This window comes from Rhea americana, unplaced genomic scaffold, assembly GCF_003343005.1.
Source record: "Rhea americana isolate MKP2758 unplaced genomic scaffold, rheAme1 scaffold_207, whole genome shotgun sequence".
Classification (NCBI taxonomy): domain Eukaryota; kingdom Metazoa; phylum Chordata; class Aves; order Rheiformes; family Rheidae; genus Rhea; species Rhea americana.
In genome coordinates, this window is record NW_028186228.1 from 851,343 (window position 1) to 870,883 (window position 19,541).

At 38.4% G+C, this 19,541-nt stretch overlaps 1 protein-coding gene across 4 annotated transcripts; it reads left to right on the forward strand.

Annotated features, from left to right (window-relative positions):
• Positions 1 to 6: 6 nt before the first annotated feature.
• Positions 7 to 15,764, forward strand: CUNH5orf22 (chromosome unknown C5orf22 homolog). 4 transcript variants are annotated; one of them, XM_085304350.1, is made up of 10 exons: positions 49 to 130; positions 363 to 481; positions 2,813 to 2,958; positions 4,122 to 4,271; positions 7,488 to 7,950; positions 9,853 to 9,915; positions 11,949 to 12,070; positions 13,110 to 13,176; positions 13,739 to 13,878; positions 15,233 to 15,764. In XM_085304350.1, exons 3-10 carry the CDS (start codon positions 2,918 to 2,920, stop codon positions 15,363 to 15,365), a joined length of 1,179 nt encoding a protein of 392 aa, XP_085160476.1. In that variant the 5' UTR covers positions 49 to 130; positions 363 to 481; positions 2,813 to 2,917; the 3' UTR covers positions 15,366 to 15,764. The 4 variants fall into 4 exon arrangements, with proteins under 4 accessions (XP_085160475.1, XP_085160476.1, XP_085160477.1 ...); XM_085304351.1 differs by having other exon boundaries at positions 363 to 477; XM_085304349.1 differs by lacking the exon at positions 363 to 481 and having other exon boundaries at positions 7 to 130.
• The last annotated feature ends 3,777 nt before the right edge of the window (positions 15,765 to 19,541 follow it).

Sequence of the window (19,541 nt, forward strand, 5' to 3'; positions counted from 1 at the left end):
CCGGAAGTGGAGGCCGCGGCCGGCCGGAGGGAGCTGCGCCGGCGCCATGAGCGGCGGGGAGCGCCCCAGCGCGGGCGGCCTGCGGGCTTACCCGGCGCTGCCCGTGTGGGTGGCGGAGGACCACCACGATGTGAGTGAGCGAGTGAGAGAGCAGGCGGGCGCGGCGCGGCCGCTCCTCGGTGATACTGGCAGCGGAGAGGGCCTGGGCCTGGCGGCGAGCGCGGCGGGGCTGTGACCCTCCTCCCGGCTAGGGGCAGCTTATGGGGAAAATGAGCCGTTTCTTTCCCTTTTTTTTTATTTTATTTTTTTATCCCCCCTCCTTCTCTCTCGGCACCATGGGGTTTTCCGCACCTGCTGCGCAGCGGTGCGCGACAACGAGCCTCTTCCGCTAATGAAACACGAGTGAAGCTCGGTGTTGAGATGGTCTGGATCGTCCTCCGGAGCCAGCGATTCACCTAAATAGTGCCGTCAGGGGAGGCAGGTGGTGTTTTAAGCAGTTATGTATCTCTGTCTCTCCCTCTTTCTCTTTTTTCCTCCTCGTAGTATCTTTATTTAAAGGAAAATAATACCCACATCACACTGCTCCTAGGATTAGCTAGGGGTTAGTGCRCTGCTCTGAAACTCAGGCCTATGCAATGTATGACATGCTAGCARCAAACTATTAAATATAAACACACTCTAACAAGCAGGTAGACTGTCAGTAGCTGAGAAATGTCAAATTTGGCACTTTCATTTTTTATATTATTTTCAGTTAACTAGTTGAAAAAGGCAGTTTGGAAGCAGTTTGTTTTGAATTGCTGTTTTTGATTCCTCAAATAGCTTGTTTATTGTAGCACAAGCTGAGAGCTTAGTCCAAAGTAAGTAAATTCTTTACCCAAAGGCACAAAAGCCCACTGATTTTAGCAAGCRTTTCTGGGACATGAAGAGCTGATGGACAAAAAAAATGAAAGACATTAACTCTATTGGTGTGTTGCAAGACAAAAACACTACTGTAATGCAGTTTATTAAAGGGAAGGTTGTTCTGAACTTGTAAGTAGATAGTTTAATGATGACTATTTTTGCCAAGGCTCACTGAAGTAGTTGATGCTGTGGTAGTTGATTTTTCCGTGGTAACCAAGAATCAAGAGTGTCACTCTAATAAGGATACTGAGATAATGACTATTAATAATTCTTCTTTATTTTACTTTCTGTACTTCTCTTCTAAATTAGGTTAGGCTTTTCCTGCCAAAATATATACTATGCTTTCAATATATGTGTGTATATACCTTAGTTTGTCTGTTATAAAACATACGTATTCTTTTACCCCAAAGCATAAGAACTTCAAAGAAACTACATATAGTTCAGATGAATTACTGACACTGACGTTTCTCTGGGGATAGATGATACTAGATGCAAAGCGTCTAATCAAAACAAATCATGCTTTGATTAATAACAGCAGTAATGGGAAGGGAATTTTGTTCTCAATTCAAAGCAATAAAACTTGCAATATAAGAGACTCTAGACTCCTGTCTTCTCTCTCATCCTGCTCTACTTTCAGAATTTGCRGTAAAATTTGCATAAGATTAGACTAATTTAAACAGCAAGTTTAAATTGCTCTAAGTTGTTCAGGTAGGCCAGGCTATTTGCCTTTTGTGAAGAACTGTAAGTCATAGCTTAGAGGATCCTTGTTATTTTTAACCTTATTTTATCTATTATTACAATAGCATACATGTCATTGCATAAATAGTGGCTAAACTGAGAATTTATAACCAGTCTGGTGAAATAGAATCCAGATTTCAATTATTTCAGATTTTATGGTTTTGTATATTCATTATTCAGAATTTGTGATTTTAATCTGTTTTATGCTTAAGAAGTAGCTCAGTTCGCATTTAAATAGTGAGATCCCATGTAACTTACATTGCCCAGTCTGTTTATAGTCTTTACATTCCCCGTGTAGCAGTGAATCTGATTCATAATTCTTGCTAGATTTGTTTTGGCAGTTAAGGCAGCTACTGGCTTGTAACTGTGGGAGAAGCTCCATCTACTTCAGCTCAGTTTAAGAAGCATCGTGAATCAGCCTTCAGTTGTCTCATTTCACTACCTGATGTTACTAAATATCAGTGTTTGTTATGTTATAAACTGACAGATATTACCCATCTCTTGTTTTTCCTGTCTTTTAAGTTGGCAGTTGGGGGAGGTAATCTTTTCATTGCCACCACTATATCATCTTGTAGGGATTGGAAATTAAGCTTTCTCTTCAAGGGGAATAGATCTAAAGATAACTGAAGTTTAAATGGTAGCAAGGTCAGTTTTCATCCTGTATCAGTTAACAATCTGTTAGTTGCACTTCAGAAGTTTGTATCTCCACAGCACCCATGCATAGGTTGTGGGTAAGCTTTATAGCATGGAAAAGATGGTGTGGGATGTAATCTTCTGCAAAAGAGAGAAGGCATTCTAGAGATAAGTTGAAAGAGAAAAAAATAGGCATTGCATTAAATTATTAGTGAGAAGAGTCACTACAAACAAGACTTCCTGTGAAGAAGAAAAGAGAGGGTAAAGCTATGATTCTGCAGCAGCTTGTCCTGTGTGGAACTCTTGGGTTCRTAGTGATTCACAGTTCTTGGGTTGGTGTTGGAGTTGTATCCCCATGAACTGTCTTGCCATTGGAGTTTTATCTCTTGGTATTGTTTTCAGTGTCCTCCTCCATCTCCCAAGAAATAATCCAAATTTAAAAGAAGCAAAGAGAAGTGGGGCTGGTACTTTTGCTATTAACATCATTGCATTTTTCAGCTTGTTGGTTATAACTGAAATATTTTTGTTTGTGTTGTTTTAGGTTCTACCTTTCATCTATCGTGCTATTGGTTCGAAGCATCTTCCTGTCAGTAACATCAGCTTTGTTCATCTTGATTCTCATCCAGACCTCCTTATTCCTGTGAATATGCCAGCAGACACTGTATTTGACAAAGAAGCTCTTTTTAGGTAAAGTCCTGTGTAATGTATCAGAATACCTAAAGTCCACTTTCTGCTATCTTCGATTTATAGTCAATATTCATTTAACCTTTTATATAGCAGGAATGAACAAAAGAGGCATAAAGCAGCCCCAGGTTGTATCTTCCATCTTTTCACTTTTGCTGAACACTTTTTTTTTTTTTTTGGGGGGGAGAAAAAGTTATATTTGTGCTTTACGAGTGTGGTCAAATGTTTATGTTACATATCAAGAAGATCTGAGACTTGCAAATCTACTTGTAGTTGTTCAGTATATATCATGTTATTAGGCCAGATTGTTTCTCTGGATAATGGGACAGCAATCTTAATACTAATCTTTTTTATCTGGAGAACTGTAGATTTAGAACAGCCTTTCTGTCCTCATTCTGAAAAGTCTGCATTTTGATTGCAATAACATCGTCTRCAGTGACATGCTGAATGTGTGAAATTGAACAAGATTTTCCTGCTGATATCATTAGGACCAGTATTTTGCCACAGTTTCTTCAGTAGGTAACAAGGCACAGAATGACGTTTATTGTCTTTCTCTTCCTGTTTTAAAATAGCTATTGAATATTACAGTTTATTATGGCAATTCATATCAATAACAGAATTATGTAATTATGCCTTTCTACCCATAGTCAGTATCTTATTTATCTAACAAAAAAAAATTTTGGAACCCCTATTGTACAGCTACAGAAACAGAATATTGATAATCAGGACCAGTTTTATTCTGTCAGTGCTGGTTGATTTGTCTTCACTACTGAGATTGTATTTAAAATCTATTTAGAGCAGTTCAGAACAAAATAGTCCTGTGAGGTCAGTTCAGAGGTATCTAGAACAGTGTTGATTGTGATCCTTGCACGTTTCCGCTGTCTGATGCATCAAGAGAGAAAGGACAACAAATCCATGTAGTTTATAGTCCAAGTAGCCTATTAAGAGTGAAGCTGACCCTGTCCTAACTTTTTCGTTGTGCTACAGATGTGTTGGGTCTTTCTTATGAATCAAGTTTGCTCTCTTACTTTTTGATAATGCAAACTGTGCACAGTATACTGTATGTGTACTTTCAAGGTATGGAAGATATCTGTGGTGCTCTTGACCATGTTTTACTTAAAGGGAAACTAACAGTGTAACCTCCAATTTTTCTCCATTCATTGCAGTGAATTAAGTATTGAGAACTGGATTATGCCTGCAGTTTATGCTGGCCATATTTCTCAAGTAATATGGCTTCACCCACCCTGGGCTCAGCAGATCTCAGAAGGAAAACATGATTTTTTAATTGGGAAAGACATATCAACAACTACAATCAGGTAAACTGCCTGCTACCATATGCTGGTAATGTAAAAGCTATTTATGTAGCTTTTCATGGGCTTAATTTTGTATTCTTGGATAAAAATAGTGATAAATCTGTTTTTCTCAATAAAAACTTAATATGCAGTTGTGAGCTCTTTAGGGCCTAGCATGACTGACTAATTATGTGAATACRTACAGTTAATATTGTTCCTTAAAGTCCTAGCTATTCACATTTCATCTAGCCAAGTTTTAAATTAGTTCTCTTCATTAAAGTCCAAATCTGAGAAAGCCGTTTTTAACGGAGGATTTGGGGAACAAAGGACAGCAATTAGATCCTCCTCAGCCTTCCTTTATGAAGACAAAAGCCCAGTTCCCTCAGTTTCTCTGTGTTCATTATGTGTTCAGTGCTCTAATCATCTCAGCAACTCTGCTTTGGACACTTCCCAGTTTGTTGTCATCTCTCCTGTCCCAGGGGACCGAAACCTGGGCATAGTAATTCGAATGTGGTGTCACTGGCACTGAGTAAAGCGAAATAATTTCTTCCCTTGACCTTTTGGCTGTATTTTTGTAAATACCACAAAATTTTCTGGCCAACCTGTGTTGCTGCAAGGGTGTAATGCTTGCTCGTAACTTGCTTTCTGTAAAGACTTCCAGGTCCTTTTCTACAGGACATTGCTAGTCTGTGCCCAGCCTGTACCCTCTACTGCTGCATGGGGTTATTCTGTTCAGGGTGCAGGACCTTCCTTGCATTTGTTTTAGTTGAACTTGAGGTTCCTGTAGACCATTACTTCAGCTTGTCTAGGTCCCTAAGGAGGCCAGCTCTTCCTTCTAGCTGCTCCCCTGGGTTCAGCRCTGCGTGTAAACTTGCCAAGAGTGTATTGTCGAGGGCTTTAATAAAGCTGACAGACAATACCGATCTCTAAAGAATACTTCTCAACCAGTGAGACTTGCCAGTTGGACTTAAAACCATTGACAGTTACTGTTGGACATGTTGGTCCAGCCCGTTTTTCACTCATGTTGTACATCTAGTACATGTCAAGTTATATGTATATGATCACATGATAATGGATATTTAAGACTTAAAAATGAGGGAAACCTTATTTTCCAACATCCTCATTAATGTATCCGTTATTTTCTCTGTCATTTAAAACAGAATTATTGGCGAGATTTCCTTCTTCCTTTRTAACTCAAATATGAGTTAGGTTAGAATCTCACTATCTATATTACAGTCTGAAAATAAGGTAGAATTAAGTGAATGAAGTTGCTGGGTAGAACTGGCTGGAAATTAAAAGGGGATGCTACTAAGTGTTATGAAATCCATCATAACTTTTTACACAACTCTATTTCACAGTATTGTTCTTCAGAAAGCTGTAATCTCTRATAAAAATTTTTGGTATTCCAAACTGTTCTGGATGGGATGAACAGTTGCATCATATTTAGGCTAAATGGGGAAAAAAAACACTTACTTTGTTTTGATCTCTGATGCTATAGCCAAATTCCTATTTTTGGGTAGTTCTTTCAGTATGTTGTCCTTTAGGGTGATCTTACATGGTTAAATGGAGTGCGACTGACTGAAAGAAGGGATTCAGCAGAGCAGCTGGTTTCATAGCTCCTGTTTGGTGGAGTTATAACAAAACAATGATTAGAGAGAAAGCAAGGGGTAGCTTTTTCTCTTTTCTAAACTGACCTTGAATGTGCCAATCAGGACAAAGTTTGTCATCTCTGTTGTGACAAAACTGGGCATTCAATGCACATAAGGCCTTTTTATCCTGTGAATAGAAGAGAACAGCCCTTGGCCTTGCTGGTAAGACTTTTGTATGGTCCCAGCTGTGATTGTGGTTTTCTGGTGAGGTTTTCTACTAATTAAGCACTGGAACAGGTGCCAAGACAGGCAGTGCAATTTCCATCATTTGAGACAGTTTATGCTCAGCTGGACAAGGCCATGGGCAGTCTAATCTAGCTTTGACGTTAGTCCTGCTTTGATCAGCAAATTGGACTAGAGACCTCCAATGTCTCTTACAATCTTAATATTTTTATGATTCTGATTTCAGTGAGCATTCCTCGTTCTAATTCTGTGGAATTTAGTGAATATCAATTTTGCATTCGCCATATTCACTGCACTGTGATTTTATACACCTTAGATATTTACAAGTGGAATAAATATTTTGAAGCAAGTTAAACAGAATACAGTGAATAAATACTTTGCTTTACCATCTGGAATAAAACATAAAAACCCTACAGTTCTGAATATGGTCTAAACTCAAATGACAATACAAAAGCTTGTGCTTTCAGTAACATTTAACCATGACAATTAGCACACCTCCAGAAACATACTGTTTAATGATTGAATAGCTCTCCCACAGATCCCGTGGTCGCCTTAGCAACTTTGAAATCAATGTTTCCAACTGCCTTTTAAAGATGGCTTCAGATTCTGAGCTTATAAAAATCATGAAGGAGTCAGAAATATGAACTCCCTAAAAGTTTTGTTGATGGCAGGTGGCTGGATAGGTGATAGATACCTAAGTTAGTGTCCCACTGAGGGAAAGACTGTGGYATGAATTTGTTTATATCGAACACCAGAGAATCTCTGAGGAGAGGCTCTGTGAATGCCTCATCAAAAAGATGAAGCTGTGATCCAGGTTCTACCTTAGCAGGCTCAGGATAATCCAGCCACAAGACACAGACTCCAAATTTGTCTGTCCTTGTGTTTGACAGTGATATATTATAATCAGATGAGGCCTTTACATGAGTGAGCAGAAGTTTATGCTTTATCTTAAACATTTTTTTTGATCTGAATTTATGACATTAAAAGCTTAATGTACAGAAATATAGCTTGAAATATTACTTAAAGTTTCATGTAAGTGGTGCTTTTAGTGCTACAATTCAGTGGATTCCATCAATATGTATCTATTTGTCCTTGGGTTACCTGCTCTCCCCACATGTAAAACAGAGAACTGTAAAATTTTCTCTTACCGTTGGAAACCTTGTAGAGCTATTGTCAATACTGTAAAATTAATTTTAATATATTGATTCAGCAATAAGAAGAGGTAGAAAAAATCCAGTTTAAATTCAAATGCCTGCAAATTAAGATAAGTCTTATGTATACAATTAAATTCCTTTTGTTACCCGTCAGACATTTATTCTTTTTTTCCCCAGGATCCTGTAATTGTACATGCTTGTTTCTAAGCTATTTACAAAGATGTATATTAACTTTGAGTTATTCTCGCTTACAGGGTTACAGGTACAGATCATTACTTTCTAAGCGATGGTCTTTATGTTCCTGCTGATCAGCTAGAAAACCAGAAGCCTTTAAGTTTACATGTCATCCTCATTAATCCTACTGAAGCATTGAACAGCCAGGAAGAAAATGGCAAAACAGAGTCTGCTAAGAGAATGAAGCTAAATACAGATGACACAGCAAGCACTGTTTCTGCCTCTTCATCAGTGGTTCTTGGTGACCTTGATCACAGCTCCTCAGGTGTGAAGAACAAGGGAATACAAAATGCAAGCACACAAAACAGGACAGAAACCTTGTCAGAGTGTTCARCTTCAAGCTCGCTCAGAAACAGTGAATGCCTGATAAGGGAGATTGGTAAAGATATTTGCCAAGTACTACAGAAAGGGGATGCATATGTTTTAGACATTGACTTAGATTTTTTTTCAGTTAAAAATCCATTTAAAGAAATGTACACGCAGGTAAGCATGAATGTAGACAATCCTCTTAACATTTCTAATAGAATAAATGCCAGAGGGACAATGATGTCTGTGAAGAAACCCTCACCTAAGCTGAATCTAGCAAATCAGCTGATCATGGTTAATGAATCATTGCAAATATTTGGAAGACAGACCCTCAGAAAAGGGAGGTCAATGCACCAGAGAAGCATAGCAAGYTAATAGGGGTAGACCTTTAAATTTGAGATGGTTGTCGAGTACATGTTCCAGGCCAGAGTTGCCTGGCAGGGTTCTGCTGTTTTACCCAGAACACAAAAGCTGAGGTGTCTTTTTTCCAAAGTAGGTTTTCAGTGGTGATATCTCAAGTACTCATGGCAGGGGTTATCAAGGACGGATGGCAGACTTTCTCTCTTCTACCCACCCCACCACCGTAGTGTGCTTTTGGAGTGTCACGATGGTATTGTAAGATCTTGCCTTTCAAAAAGGCATGGTGTTGCTGAATATCCAAACAGTGGTAACTTCCCTCTGTGAGAGGCTAGGACTCCCAGTTCCACTATGTTTGGACTCGGTGGAACAATGAACAAATGCTTGTTGTCTCTGATACTATTTACCTTGAAAATTGGGTGTAACGCTCAGGTTTACAAATTATTCTATGATATCCTGACTGTTTCTAGCAATTAGATCTGTATTTATAATTCTGTGGAAAATTGTTTTAGCCTCAGCCTGTGTTGGAGAGCATCTAACACTTCTCAGTTTCAGCTGGAGTACTGCTTTCCTGTCCACTCTATTGAAGTGAATATAGTGTTTCTAGTCTATATTGGCTGATGACATTCAGTATTTGTGATCACAATAACATCAGATGTCTGCAATGCAAGTTGTTTTGAATCACAAAGAGAAATATAAGATGAAGGGGAAGCACCCTTGGGGTCTTGCCTTAGGAGAATAAAATCTAGTGCCCTGGTTAGGGCTTAAAATACATTTTGAAAAAAATAATGGAGGAGTTTATTGTTGTTATGATAGGCCCTCAGTTCTAGGAAACACTTTCAGAAATGGGCTTATACAGAACCCCAGTGTGCCTTTTTGATATAATAATCTCAATTGCAGTTACTATTTCTAAAGTGTGAACCCACTGTTGTGACGTAAGATAGTTCCACCAAAACGTGTTTCCCAAGTTAACACTTGGAACACAAGAATCTAAGGAAAAAGTAAAAGTTAAGTGTGGCTTATTAGTTCAGAAGTGTGTTGTGTTTACACAAAAAAAGTCCCTAAATCCAAAACATTGCCCTAAAGGTGCTTCATATTTCTGTAAAATTCAGTAGTCTCTTAGTCTACCCCATCTTTTTCCCTTTACTGAAAAAATCACAAGCATTCACTTTTTTAATGCTATTTAGTAAAGAATAAGATCCGTTTATCCTTGATCAATTATACCTGAGTATTATYGAGGAGTAGGGGCTAGCAAGTTGCCATAGTAGATTCCATATGATCTTTGTTGGCCATCCAATTTAAACTTTTACCTACTCTGTTTTCCTTTMAAGCCATATTCTCATATTCTTTTTGCTTGCCCTCCAAATCTACTACTTTTTTTTTCCCCTCCCAGCAACTCATTAGAACCTCAGTGCAGCAAAAAGCATGTTTAGTTTGAAGTGTCTGATTAATCTCGACAGCAAAGCCCTTAAATACTTTACTGCTAAAGTTGTGCTACTTAAGTCAAATTTAACGTTTAACAGTTGTCAAGTGTTTGGCTGAGGCCATCAAGTATTGCATCCTCAAGCCTCTCATTCTCTTTGTCACCTACATTTAGAGAGTTGTCTGCAGTATGGAAGTGRATGAACTTTTGTGGTAAAATGGTTCTTTTCTTGAAGATGGTGAGCACTGAAGACTATTTTTTCACTTGAAGAGACTAATTTTTTTTTTTCTTTCTCAAAGACAGAATATGAGCTCTTGCAAGAGTTGTACGGTTTTAAGAAGCCTCATAGAAATGCAACAGAGGTACAGTATTTCCTTGTGGAATATATGAGGGAATGATTCTTTTTATTTACTCAATAAAAGTGAGTTATGTCAAGGAAGGAGCCTATGAAAGGTGCTTAATGAAGTGATCTGCAATTAAGCCATGCATCATGCTGAATGCTAATCAGCAGCGCCTTAGGAATTCTTTCCTAATAAATGCTTTGGTTAGATGTATGAACTGCATAGATATTTAACGTGAGTGTGAAATTTAATTTGTGTAAACAAATGGTAATTGACAAGAAAGAGATCAAAACATAGTTAGTCATCTGTAGTCTCTTCCTTTTTATGGCTCAGTAGTGTGTTCTTTCAGCAGCCCTTCCCCCTAGTTGCTCTCCTTTGAGAGACAGAGCTGTGCTAAATGCCTAATTGGTATTCTACCTATTTGTTTAGATGTGGACAGGCAAGTATTGTACCACTGTAATCGCCCTTTTTTTTTTGTATGTGCTGTGTGCTTTTGAGGCATGGAAATGTAAGCCTGGTGCTGCTGCCAAAATACGGTCATTTAACTCCGAGTCCAAACCTTGGAGACAGTCATAGCAATGGTCATTACACCGAACAATTTCCAAACAAGATTTTATCTTTTATCTGAAGACAATTACAGGCAGATTGAACACATACTGGTATCACAAATTAGTAAATATTAATTTGTATATATAAGGAAATGATGATATGTGGAAGCTTAGGTCAAGCTGATTTTCATGTTTCTCAGTCAGCAAGGTGCCAGGGTACATATTTAAAAGTTAGTTAAATGTGGAAGGTGTAAAGTGCTGTGATTAATTTCCCAATGTGATTTCAGGGCAGCTGAAATGGTTAGCAAGAACTAATTCATGGATGGTTTTGTGGTGAAACACTCAACATACAGGAGCTGAAGGAAGAAAACTAGGGGAGTTCATATTTTCCAAGCATACATGAAATYGCTTGAGTGTCTAGTATCTTAAAGGGATTTGGGTCTGATGGTCTTAAATAGTTCCAGGGTACCATTACAGGTACATTTCTGCTATACTACACAGCAAGATAGAAGTGGTTTGTTTGTTTGTTTTTTAAAGTAATATAGAGGCTGATTAGACATATATCTTTACTATTAGTTACTGGTGCAGCTTTGAAAAGTGTCTGATTCATAGCCCATGATAGAGTGATACCCTAAGCTCCTCTCAAAAATTAGCTCCAAGGTGGTATTACTGGCCAAAAGAAGAGGCATCTGGCATATGATAAGCTTAGTGGACACATGGGAGGGAATCACTATGTTCCTAATAGTTATCTGTCTATTCCAATGTACTTTTGCATAATTTTCCTTCACACAACACTGCACTGAGTATCTTTTATACCAATTATGCCAAGCATTGCTTTTCATTTGATGTGTTATGTAGGACCTACTTCTGCAAATATTGGCATGCACAGCTATATGCATGTRAATAGCCTCACTTATTCCAGTAGATTGCTCTGACATATTTGCTGAACTTCTTAAGACAGCGCATAAACYTTTGCAGGATCAGGGCCTTGAAACACCAAATAGCTGATTTTGAAATTCTTTTTAAACACATTTGATTTAGTAATATCCATTAATTTTTGATCTAAAAAATCCTGAAACTTTCCTTTTATGACAATGTAAAGCTCAGATTCTTCTGAGTCCCTGTATATTCATATCCGATTCAAAAAATGCTGCAGCATTTCAAGACTTTACAAATTAATCCAACAATTAGTCGAATACAGTTTCTAAGCTCTCCCCAGTGTATGCTCTTGGAATATAGATGTGGCAACTTTGTTTATGGAAAAATGTTTATGTCTTTCCTTTCCACTTAGGAAAGACAGACCAAAGAGAAATCATGTCTTCTGAAGGTAACAATTTCTGCAGGCCTTCCTACTGTTTCTCTTGAAAAGATACTGTGCAAGAACAGTTGTATCTGTTTCCTTATCTCYACCAGAACAATTGTTTCAGAATTTTACCTATAGACTAACCTGATCAAGCTAAAATAAATAAATTTTACTTTTTTTTTTTTTTGGTAATATGTTCAAAGGAGGGCTTGTTGGATTGTGTTGAAAACCGTGTTCATCAGCTAGAAGACCTGGAAGCAGCATTTGCAGACTTGTGTGACAGTGATGATGAAGAGACACTACAGAAATGGGCTTCGTATCCTGGGTAGGAGATCTCTAAATAGTGTAAAACCCTCCTCTTCTGAAAGAGGCCTTTACCTTCTCCCTGCCAAYATGAATAGTTTTTTGATTCTCCCATGCAATGCATTATGTTAATACCGTCTTTTTTTCTATCCAAAATTCAGTTTTCTACTGCAATACAGAAACCATGTCAGTGCCAGTACGGTTTCTCTGTTTTTCGAGGAATTTTTTTGGAGCCCAGTACGCAAGGCTCTCATCCCTGGCCTAGCACAGAAGCAATGCTGCAAGAGACATCCAGACTTACCCTGCTGCATTGTCTTGTCAGAGTCAGCAGTGCAAACAGGGACATAGCTCCAGAGAAAAAAAGCCTGCTATCAGAAGARCACTGAGTTAAAAACAATTATGTACTGTAGACTAGTAGCCTGAGTCAAAAGGAGGTAACTTTTCAAAACAGTTTCTTAATAATATACAATACTTTACAATATTTCAGTTTCCAGTAGAAAGAAACGTAACCTGTGGAYGTGTGTATTAACCTACAGTTTTGTCATAACTTTTTTCTGTAAGGCCAGAAGTGCTTGCTATATCATTTAGTCTACATGAGACATGCCTTAGTTTTACACCTAAGGAAAATAGATTGAATTCAGAAATTCTTAGTTCTACAGTGCAAACAATAGTTTAGGAACTGATTAACCCAGCACTGTGCTAACAGAAAAGGAGGGATGCTGGATAGGACCTATAAAAGGCTACCATTTTTCCTCTAATTCTAAAGGAGAATGAGTCAGGCAAAGCAAACAAAGGAAAAGCAAGTCCACTGTCATGGTAAACTTTCCAAGGTGAGCCGTGCACAGCGTCATGCAAGTTCTGTTGTCTGTTGCCAGAGGCAGGTTTGGTTTGATGGTTTGCAGGTTTRGTAAGATGGTACTGAGACACAAGTTTTGTTTTAAAGTTTTAGGCCATGATGCTGGTAGGGTGTTTTCAGTAACTTCTGTCTGTGCTTTGACAACTGAGAATTAAATATGAGTGTTTGTAACTGTTTACATAACAACTTTTGGTTTTAACTGCAGAATGAAGCCACTTGTTCAACTTGTACACAGTYTGAAAACCAGAATGGAGAGCCCAGACTATGAAATGGTAGGTCACTAGGAACAGAAGCACAGCTTTTAAAAGCATAGCCTCAACRCAGAGGAAAAAGACTGTGCTTCTTAGACTTACTTCTTGATTCAGGACTTTGTGGGGGTTTTGTTGTTTTACTATAGTTTATTATTTAAGTCCTATTACTTAGGCCAACTGTTTTCTTTTAAGCTTCTAAAATTCTACTTTGCTTATCTATATTTAGGCAACATTAATAATATGCCCTTTCAAGACTCACATTCTAAKCTTCTTCCTGTAAAGTAAAGCTTCATTTAACCTGGATCTGTTGTTATGATTTATAGAATTTAAATTAAGTCTTCTATTTGTAAAAGATCAGCCATCTTCAAGGACTGCAGCARATTCTGAATTGATAGAATAGCTATATTTTAATGGAAATACTGAAACAATATATACAACCTACAAAATTCTTTAAAAAAAAAAGTTTGAAGATTTATAAAATAATTGACTAGGGAAAGTAACTTAGGGACTTGAGTTGCACAGATAAATTGTGTTAATAACTAGTCAAGAGAAATTAAAATCTCTGCATTTAATTTACATGTAGGTCCATCAGGCTGGACTAACCTGTGATTATATGGAGCTTCCCCACCATGTTAGCACTGAAGAGGAGATAGAAAGCCTCATAGAATCAATTAAAGTTCTGCTAAAAAATATGCCTAAACCAACACTTGTAACAGTTGCTCGGTATGTGAAAGTTTTTATTTTAAAACACTTAGACTGTGCTTATAGAGTTAAATGATTCAATGACATTGGTTGACTTATCTTAAACTCTTATTGTAAAGTGTGGTGAAAGTTGACATTTGAAAATATTGATCATAATGCAGTGGCAGTAGCTACACAGCTAAGGGAAGATTCTGTCTCAGCAAAGATAGCTAACTTTACTGGCCTTAAGAGGAGCTAGCACAGATTCTGACAGCAGTGAAATCATGATGACTTAATGAGCCTCACTCCAGACTGTGTAAARCCTTTGATGAGACCTTGTACATGTTTCATTTGGTAGCCATTGCTGAAGTTCATACTGACGCATCTTCGCTGTTCCTGTTACTTGAGCTAGTTAGAGCAAAGCTGGCTTGGGCAAACCTGCATGGGCTGAAATTACTCTGTCCATTCTCCCTGTCAAGGGTTCGTTGCCTGACAGATAGGATTTCTCTTTTCAGTGAAACTTTGATGGAAGAGGGAAGGGGTTTCATATAATAGAATACCAAACCCATTTAATCTAGAAAGCTCTAATAAAGCTTAACATGGGAAAGACTTATGTTCTCAGCACTGTAAGAGAATTATTTGTGAGAACAGGATGGAGTTTGAGGTCAGGGGAGAGATGTACTTCTAAGACTACAGTGTAGCTGTTGACAAATTATTGTAATTTATTACTTGAAAAATACTGARTGTGCTTTAAATTGCAGGCAACAGTAGCAGAATCTTACATGAGGTTGGCTGAAAGAAATAGCATGGCTAATACCTAAAATAAAACAAAGATATTCCTTGCGCCTACTACAGGGATATCGCCCACTGTTGCAGAGGAAATACTGAATCATTTACGTAGATCTTAATAAATGTGAAATCCAAGAAGTCAGCTATTTTTTTTAACAATATCTGTTTGCAGTTCATTTAGTAGAGACTGTACAAATTTGATATTCCAGGGATCACAAAGTTTGGGKTTTTTTTTTCAATTTTTTTCTACCTATTTTACTAGTAACAATTGAATTTCTCAATCTAACTTTTCACAAATGCTTTAATTAAAGGATTTGCTTGAATTTTGACTGACAACATGTTTTATGTCAGAGACAGGAAGACAGCAAAACTTGAGGAATGAATAGGTCATGTTTCTGATTTGCTGCAGGCTTTCTGTACAACTTCAGGCAAATTCTTACCTTTTTTAGTTCTGAGAGCAAACACAGCAGGCTGTCTTGAAGAGGCACTTCTTGAGAGGCAGAACTTGCCGCAGCTTGGAAGTTACTTCAGGTCCCTAGATAAAAAGCATTATAAGAATATAAAATGTGATGATGATGATGCCTTTCTTCCAATCCTTGTTTTACAGATCAAGTCTGGATGACTATTGCCCTTCAGAGCAGGTTGATGTCATTCAAGAGAAGGTTCTCAATTTGCTGCATTCGGTGTATGGCACTCTGGATGTGCACTTAGATTACTCAAGCAGTTCATCTTCTGTGTGACCTTTCTCTACCTATTGCCCTCTAAGGCAGTGGATTCATTTAAATTGCATACTAGCTGTGTTTGGAAGGGGAAGATGCTATTATTTCAGCAGATGGCACTAGAACCCAAGCTGACCAAGAGAGAGTTCTAAGCTGCATTGCTTTCCTCTAAGTCAGCTGCTTCTGAGMTATCATCTGTGCCTGTCATTGTTCAGATTAATTGTGATTGTGATTATTATTTTAACTGTCTTATTTATTAAGATTAGAAAAGCAAATTTTTTTGTCCATAAAATGTATTTTTTCACCTGATGTCCTTAAGTCTCCATAAAAACAAATAAAACTTTAAAAAGTAAAATATTTTTTATGTATTTAATTTAATTTTTTTGATGGAGTTTGGTGAAATATATTGCATGTAAAACATTTGAGTTCTGTTGTGCATCATTTTAAAAATTGTCTTAATTCCATTAAGACAKTGATTGCATAGTGACCTTTGCTAACTGCTGTGCTAGAGAGGATTGTAGAATCAGTGAGGTTGGAAGGGACCTCTGGAGATCATCTAGTCCAACCTCCCTGCTCAGCAGGGTCACCTAGAGCATGGTAGACAGGGTTGCATCCAGGCGGGCCTTGAAGATCTCCAGAGAAGGAGCCTCCACAACCTCTCTAGGCAACTTGTTCCAGTGCTCTGTCACTCTCACAGGGAAGAAATTCCCCCTCATATTCAGGTGGAACTTCCTGTGTTTCAATTTCTGCCCATTGCCTCTTGTCCTGTCACGTGGTACAACTGAAAAGAGTTTGTCCCTGTCCCCTTGACACCCTCCCTTCAGGTACTTGTCCACATTGATCAGATCCCCCCTCAGTCTTCTCTTCCCCAGGCTRAASAGGCCCAGCTCTCRCAGCCGCTCCCCATAGGCAGGTGCTCCAGCCCTCTCATCATCTTTKTAGCCCTACGCTGGATGACTTCCTGCTTTATCCACTGAGTAGTGTTTGTACTCTATTGCATTAATACTGTCTTTTTTGCCTCAGAGCTTCTGATGACTCGGGCAATATCCCTAATATACAGATGCTGGGTGTTGGTATTTTTAAAGTCAAGTAGTACTGCTTATGTGATGTTGTTCAAGTAATATATATTCTGGGCTGCGTGTGGGTACTCTGCTAGTATCAATTATGTTAGCCCCAGAAACAGGCCAGCACATCTGTCTCCACTAAAGGAGCTCAGCTCAGTATCGCAAACCAGAGTAGCTGCAGCACATCTGCTCAAGCTTGTTCTGGCTGTCTTGGAGCTCCTAAGCATTTCTACATTGCATGATGTAAGCACRACCCACGGGACTTGCTTTAATTCCRAAATGGCTAAAACAGGGATAGCCAGTTGTTGGTATGTTGAGTCACAGCCTAGGGAAGGAGACAGGCTCCACAAAACTACTGTTCAGCATGACAAGCAAGACTAGGTTACAAGTGAAGCTTAGCAGCTTTCTCCAGAGAAAAATCAAAATTGGGAACTTTAGGCAGATTACGTATCAGTGTTAGGTTCTATGCACTGCTATTGCCTAGAAATCATGTCCATGGCATCATAGATGTCAAAAGCTAGGTGTGCTGCATGCAAGAAGATCTTACAAAAAAAAAAAAAAAAAAAAAAGTTCTTACCTTTCTTTTCCAGAAAATAAAGCCCACTGCCTACTCATAAAGGTTGTCTTCATAGTACCTACTTTTTGTAAGCTGGATATAGTGAGTAGAATAGCAAGTATTCTACAGTAGCATTTAGACAACTTACATGTGGAGGTATTCTTGCATTAAAGATGAAAACAATTCAAAAAAAAAAATCATTTCAGCATCCCACACACTGTTTGCAGTGTCTAATTGAATTTACTCACTTTTTTCTTTACTTCTCTGTGTGCTGCAAATTGTCACCCTGGAGTTTCAGAATAAGCATTTATAATGAAAGAGTCCAGGGGATGGTTCACATGGTTCCAGGATGTCATCAAACTTAAASTGACATTCAGTCACTAGCACTCAATTTTCATTTTCAAATATTTCTTTACAGAAATGAGTATTTGCAACAATCATTTTTTTGGAGAAAGAAAAAAAGGCCTATTTTTAAGCCTTTTGTTACAATTACAGTAGAACTTAAGTAGATGGCATTTAMAGTCACCTGGTTGTTACCTCTCTTCTCCATATGAAATTGTCATTTGAGTTTGCATCCRGTTTTGGCTTAATTCTTCTTTAGGCAGAATTCATACACTAATGCAAAGCTGGCTAAAGTGGAAGAGTAAACTAGCTGCGTTTATCTGAGGAAACTAAGCCAATTTTCGTTCTAGGCGTTCAGACAAAATGGAGYATTTGGATTATGCAGTTTGATAACCTCTATAAAACCGGTCACTTTTCAAAGTAATTTTTCATGTAAGTGTGCCTGTAGTTACTGAAAGTGGTACTGGCTCAAATATCTCCTTCTCYTCCTCTCTCCTCAAAGAAAAAATTTGAAAGATTTCTTCCTCCTTAGAAAAAGAGCTCRGTAGTAAGCCTGATGGTTTTTTTCTTTCTTAACTTTTGTTACTGTATGTCTTTCATAGTGCAGTCACACTGTCGCCTGTGTCTAGCTCTCATCTTGGGAGTATGCTGTCTATGATGCCTGCATGCTGGGTTTTGTAGGGAAAAAACATTTTTTTGTAGGAATCCTAATTTAGAGCATTCATTGCCTTACATTCTGTTACCTCAGGTTAAACATAGCTCTGTATAACCTTGATGGGACRTATCCACTACTGCTTGGTGGGACATCACTGCCCATTTCAACCAAAAGTGACTTTCGAGAAGCTAGAGGTGCACCCTTAACAGCAATTCTGCAAAATCAGACCTAAATGCCTCAAAAGCTTTTGAAGCTTCTTTAGCTTCAAGAATAAACCCGTGGTGAGCAGTGTAACTCCAGGCAGCTGAAGGAGGGCTCTGTTCCACTTTGAGAGAGTCCCATAAGCGTGTGCCCTGTCACCAGTGCTAGCACTGATGGAGCCAGAGCCTTCACTAACTCAGTGGCAGCAGTTGCCAGTCTTCCCACGAGGTGGAGAGCTGATCACATGCTGCCATTTCCCCTTGCCTAATTGGAAAGCTGCAAACACATTTCCARCTTCACATTGTGATTAAGCTGTGTTTATCCTTAGCAAATAAAAGGAGAACAAAATAACCATCCTCTTTAACGTTTTATAAACTTTTCAGCCACAAAGAACTCAGCATCAGTGTTTGCTTTTAAAATAYGCRATGCAGATARACAAAAAGTGAAATAGRATAACTCCCCACAAGTTCAGAAAATACAAATGATGGAAAATGAACCTGAGGTAGGGACCTTATRTGACTGAATTTTAAAGAAACTTTTTTCTGTGTTTTCTAAATGTGAACTTGCATGAACAGTTTGATAGTTCAGCACTAYGAGACTGAAAAGCCTAGTGCAGAATTTCAGTTAAAAGGGTAAAGATCTGACACATGARAACARCTGGTTTTATGTATTAGCTAAATTTTAAGTACCTAAAGATACAGACTGACATGTAAGAAGAGAATTGACATTATCTTAAAAATTGGATTCTACCACATAGCTCTTCAGCAAATTCTTTGAAAATCTATAGAGCAAACACAAGTTATTTACTTCACCAGCTAGGATTGTTTCCCCATGTGTTTCACAGTGCAAGGCAGAAATTATCGACTTCAGACTATAAAAGTCAAACTCATATTTGCATCTAATCTAATGGAGATTAGATTACCTACCCTTGCTCTCCCTTTCTTGCTGCTCACGCAGTGGGGACCCTGGCAGATGTCCTATTCTGACATTTCACTGTAGAATTGAGTTGCAGTCCATGCTGGCTGCAAAAGCAGGGATAGATCTTGGCACCAACGCAAGTATCAAGGGCCCAGGACTCAAACATGCACAGCTGAAACATGCCTTAGCTCCCAGCACCTAAATGAAGTCACAGGTGCCTTCCAGGCACATGCTGTTGGAATAGGGAGTCTTCAATCAGGGTGGAAAGCTGTTGCAAATCCTCAGTGCAGTTGTAATCTTTTAAACATAAGACATATGTTCTAGGCTCCAAAAAGCTCCTCAGCTGTTCTGATGACCCCCATGACTTCATTCACTGCTCTGGAGTATTTGTAGGGGAGCGACAATCTGCAGCTGTGGCTGCAGCTTGYTGGTGCTCCAGTAAGGGAGGCAGTTGTCTTTTG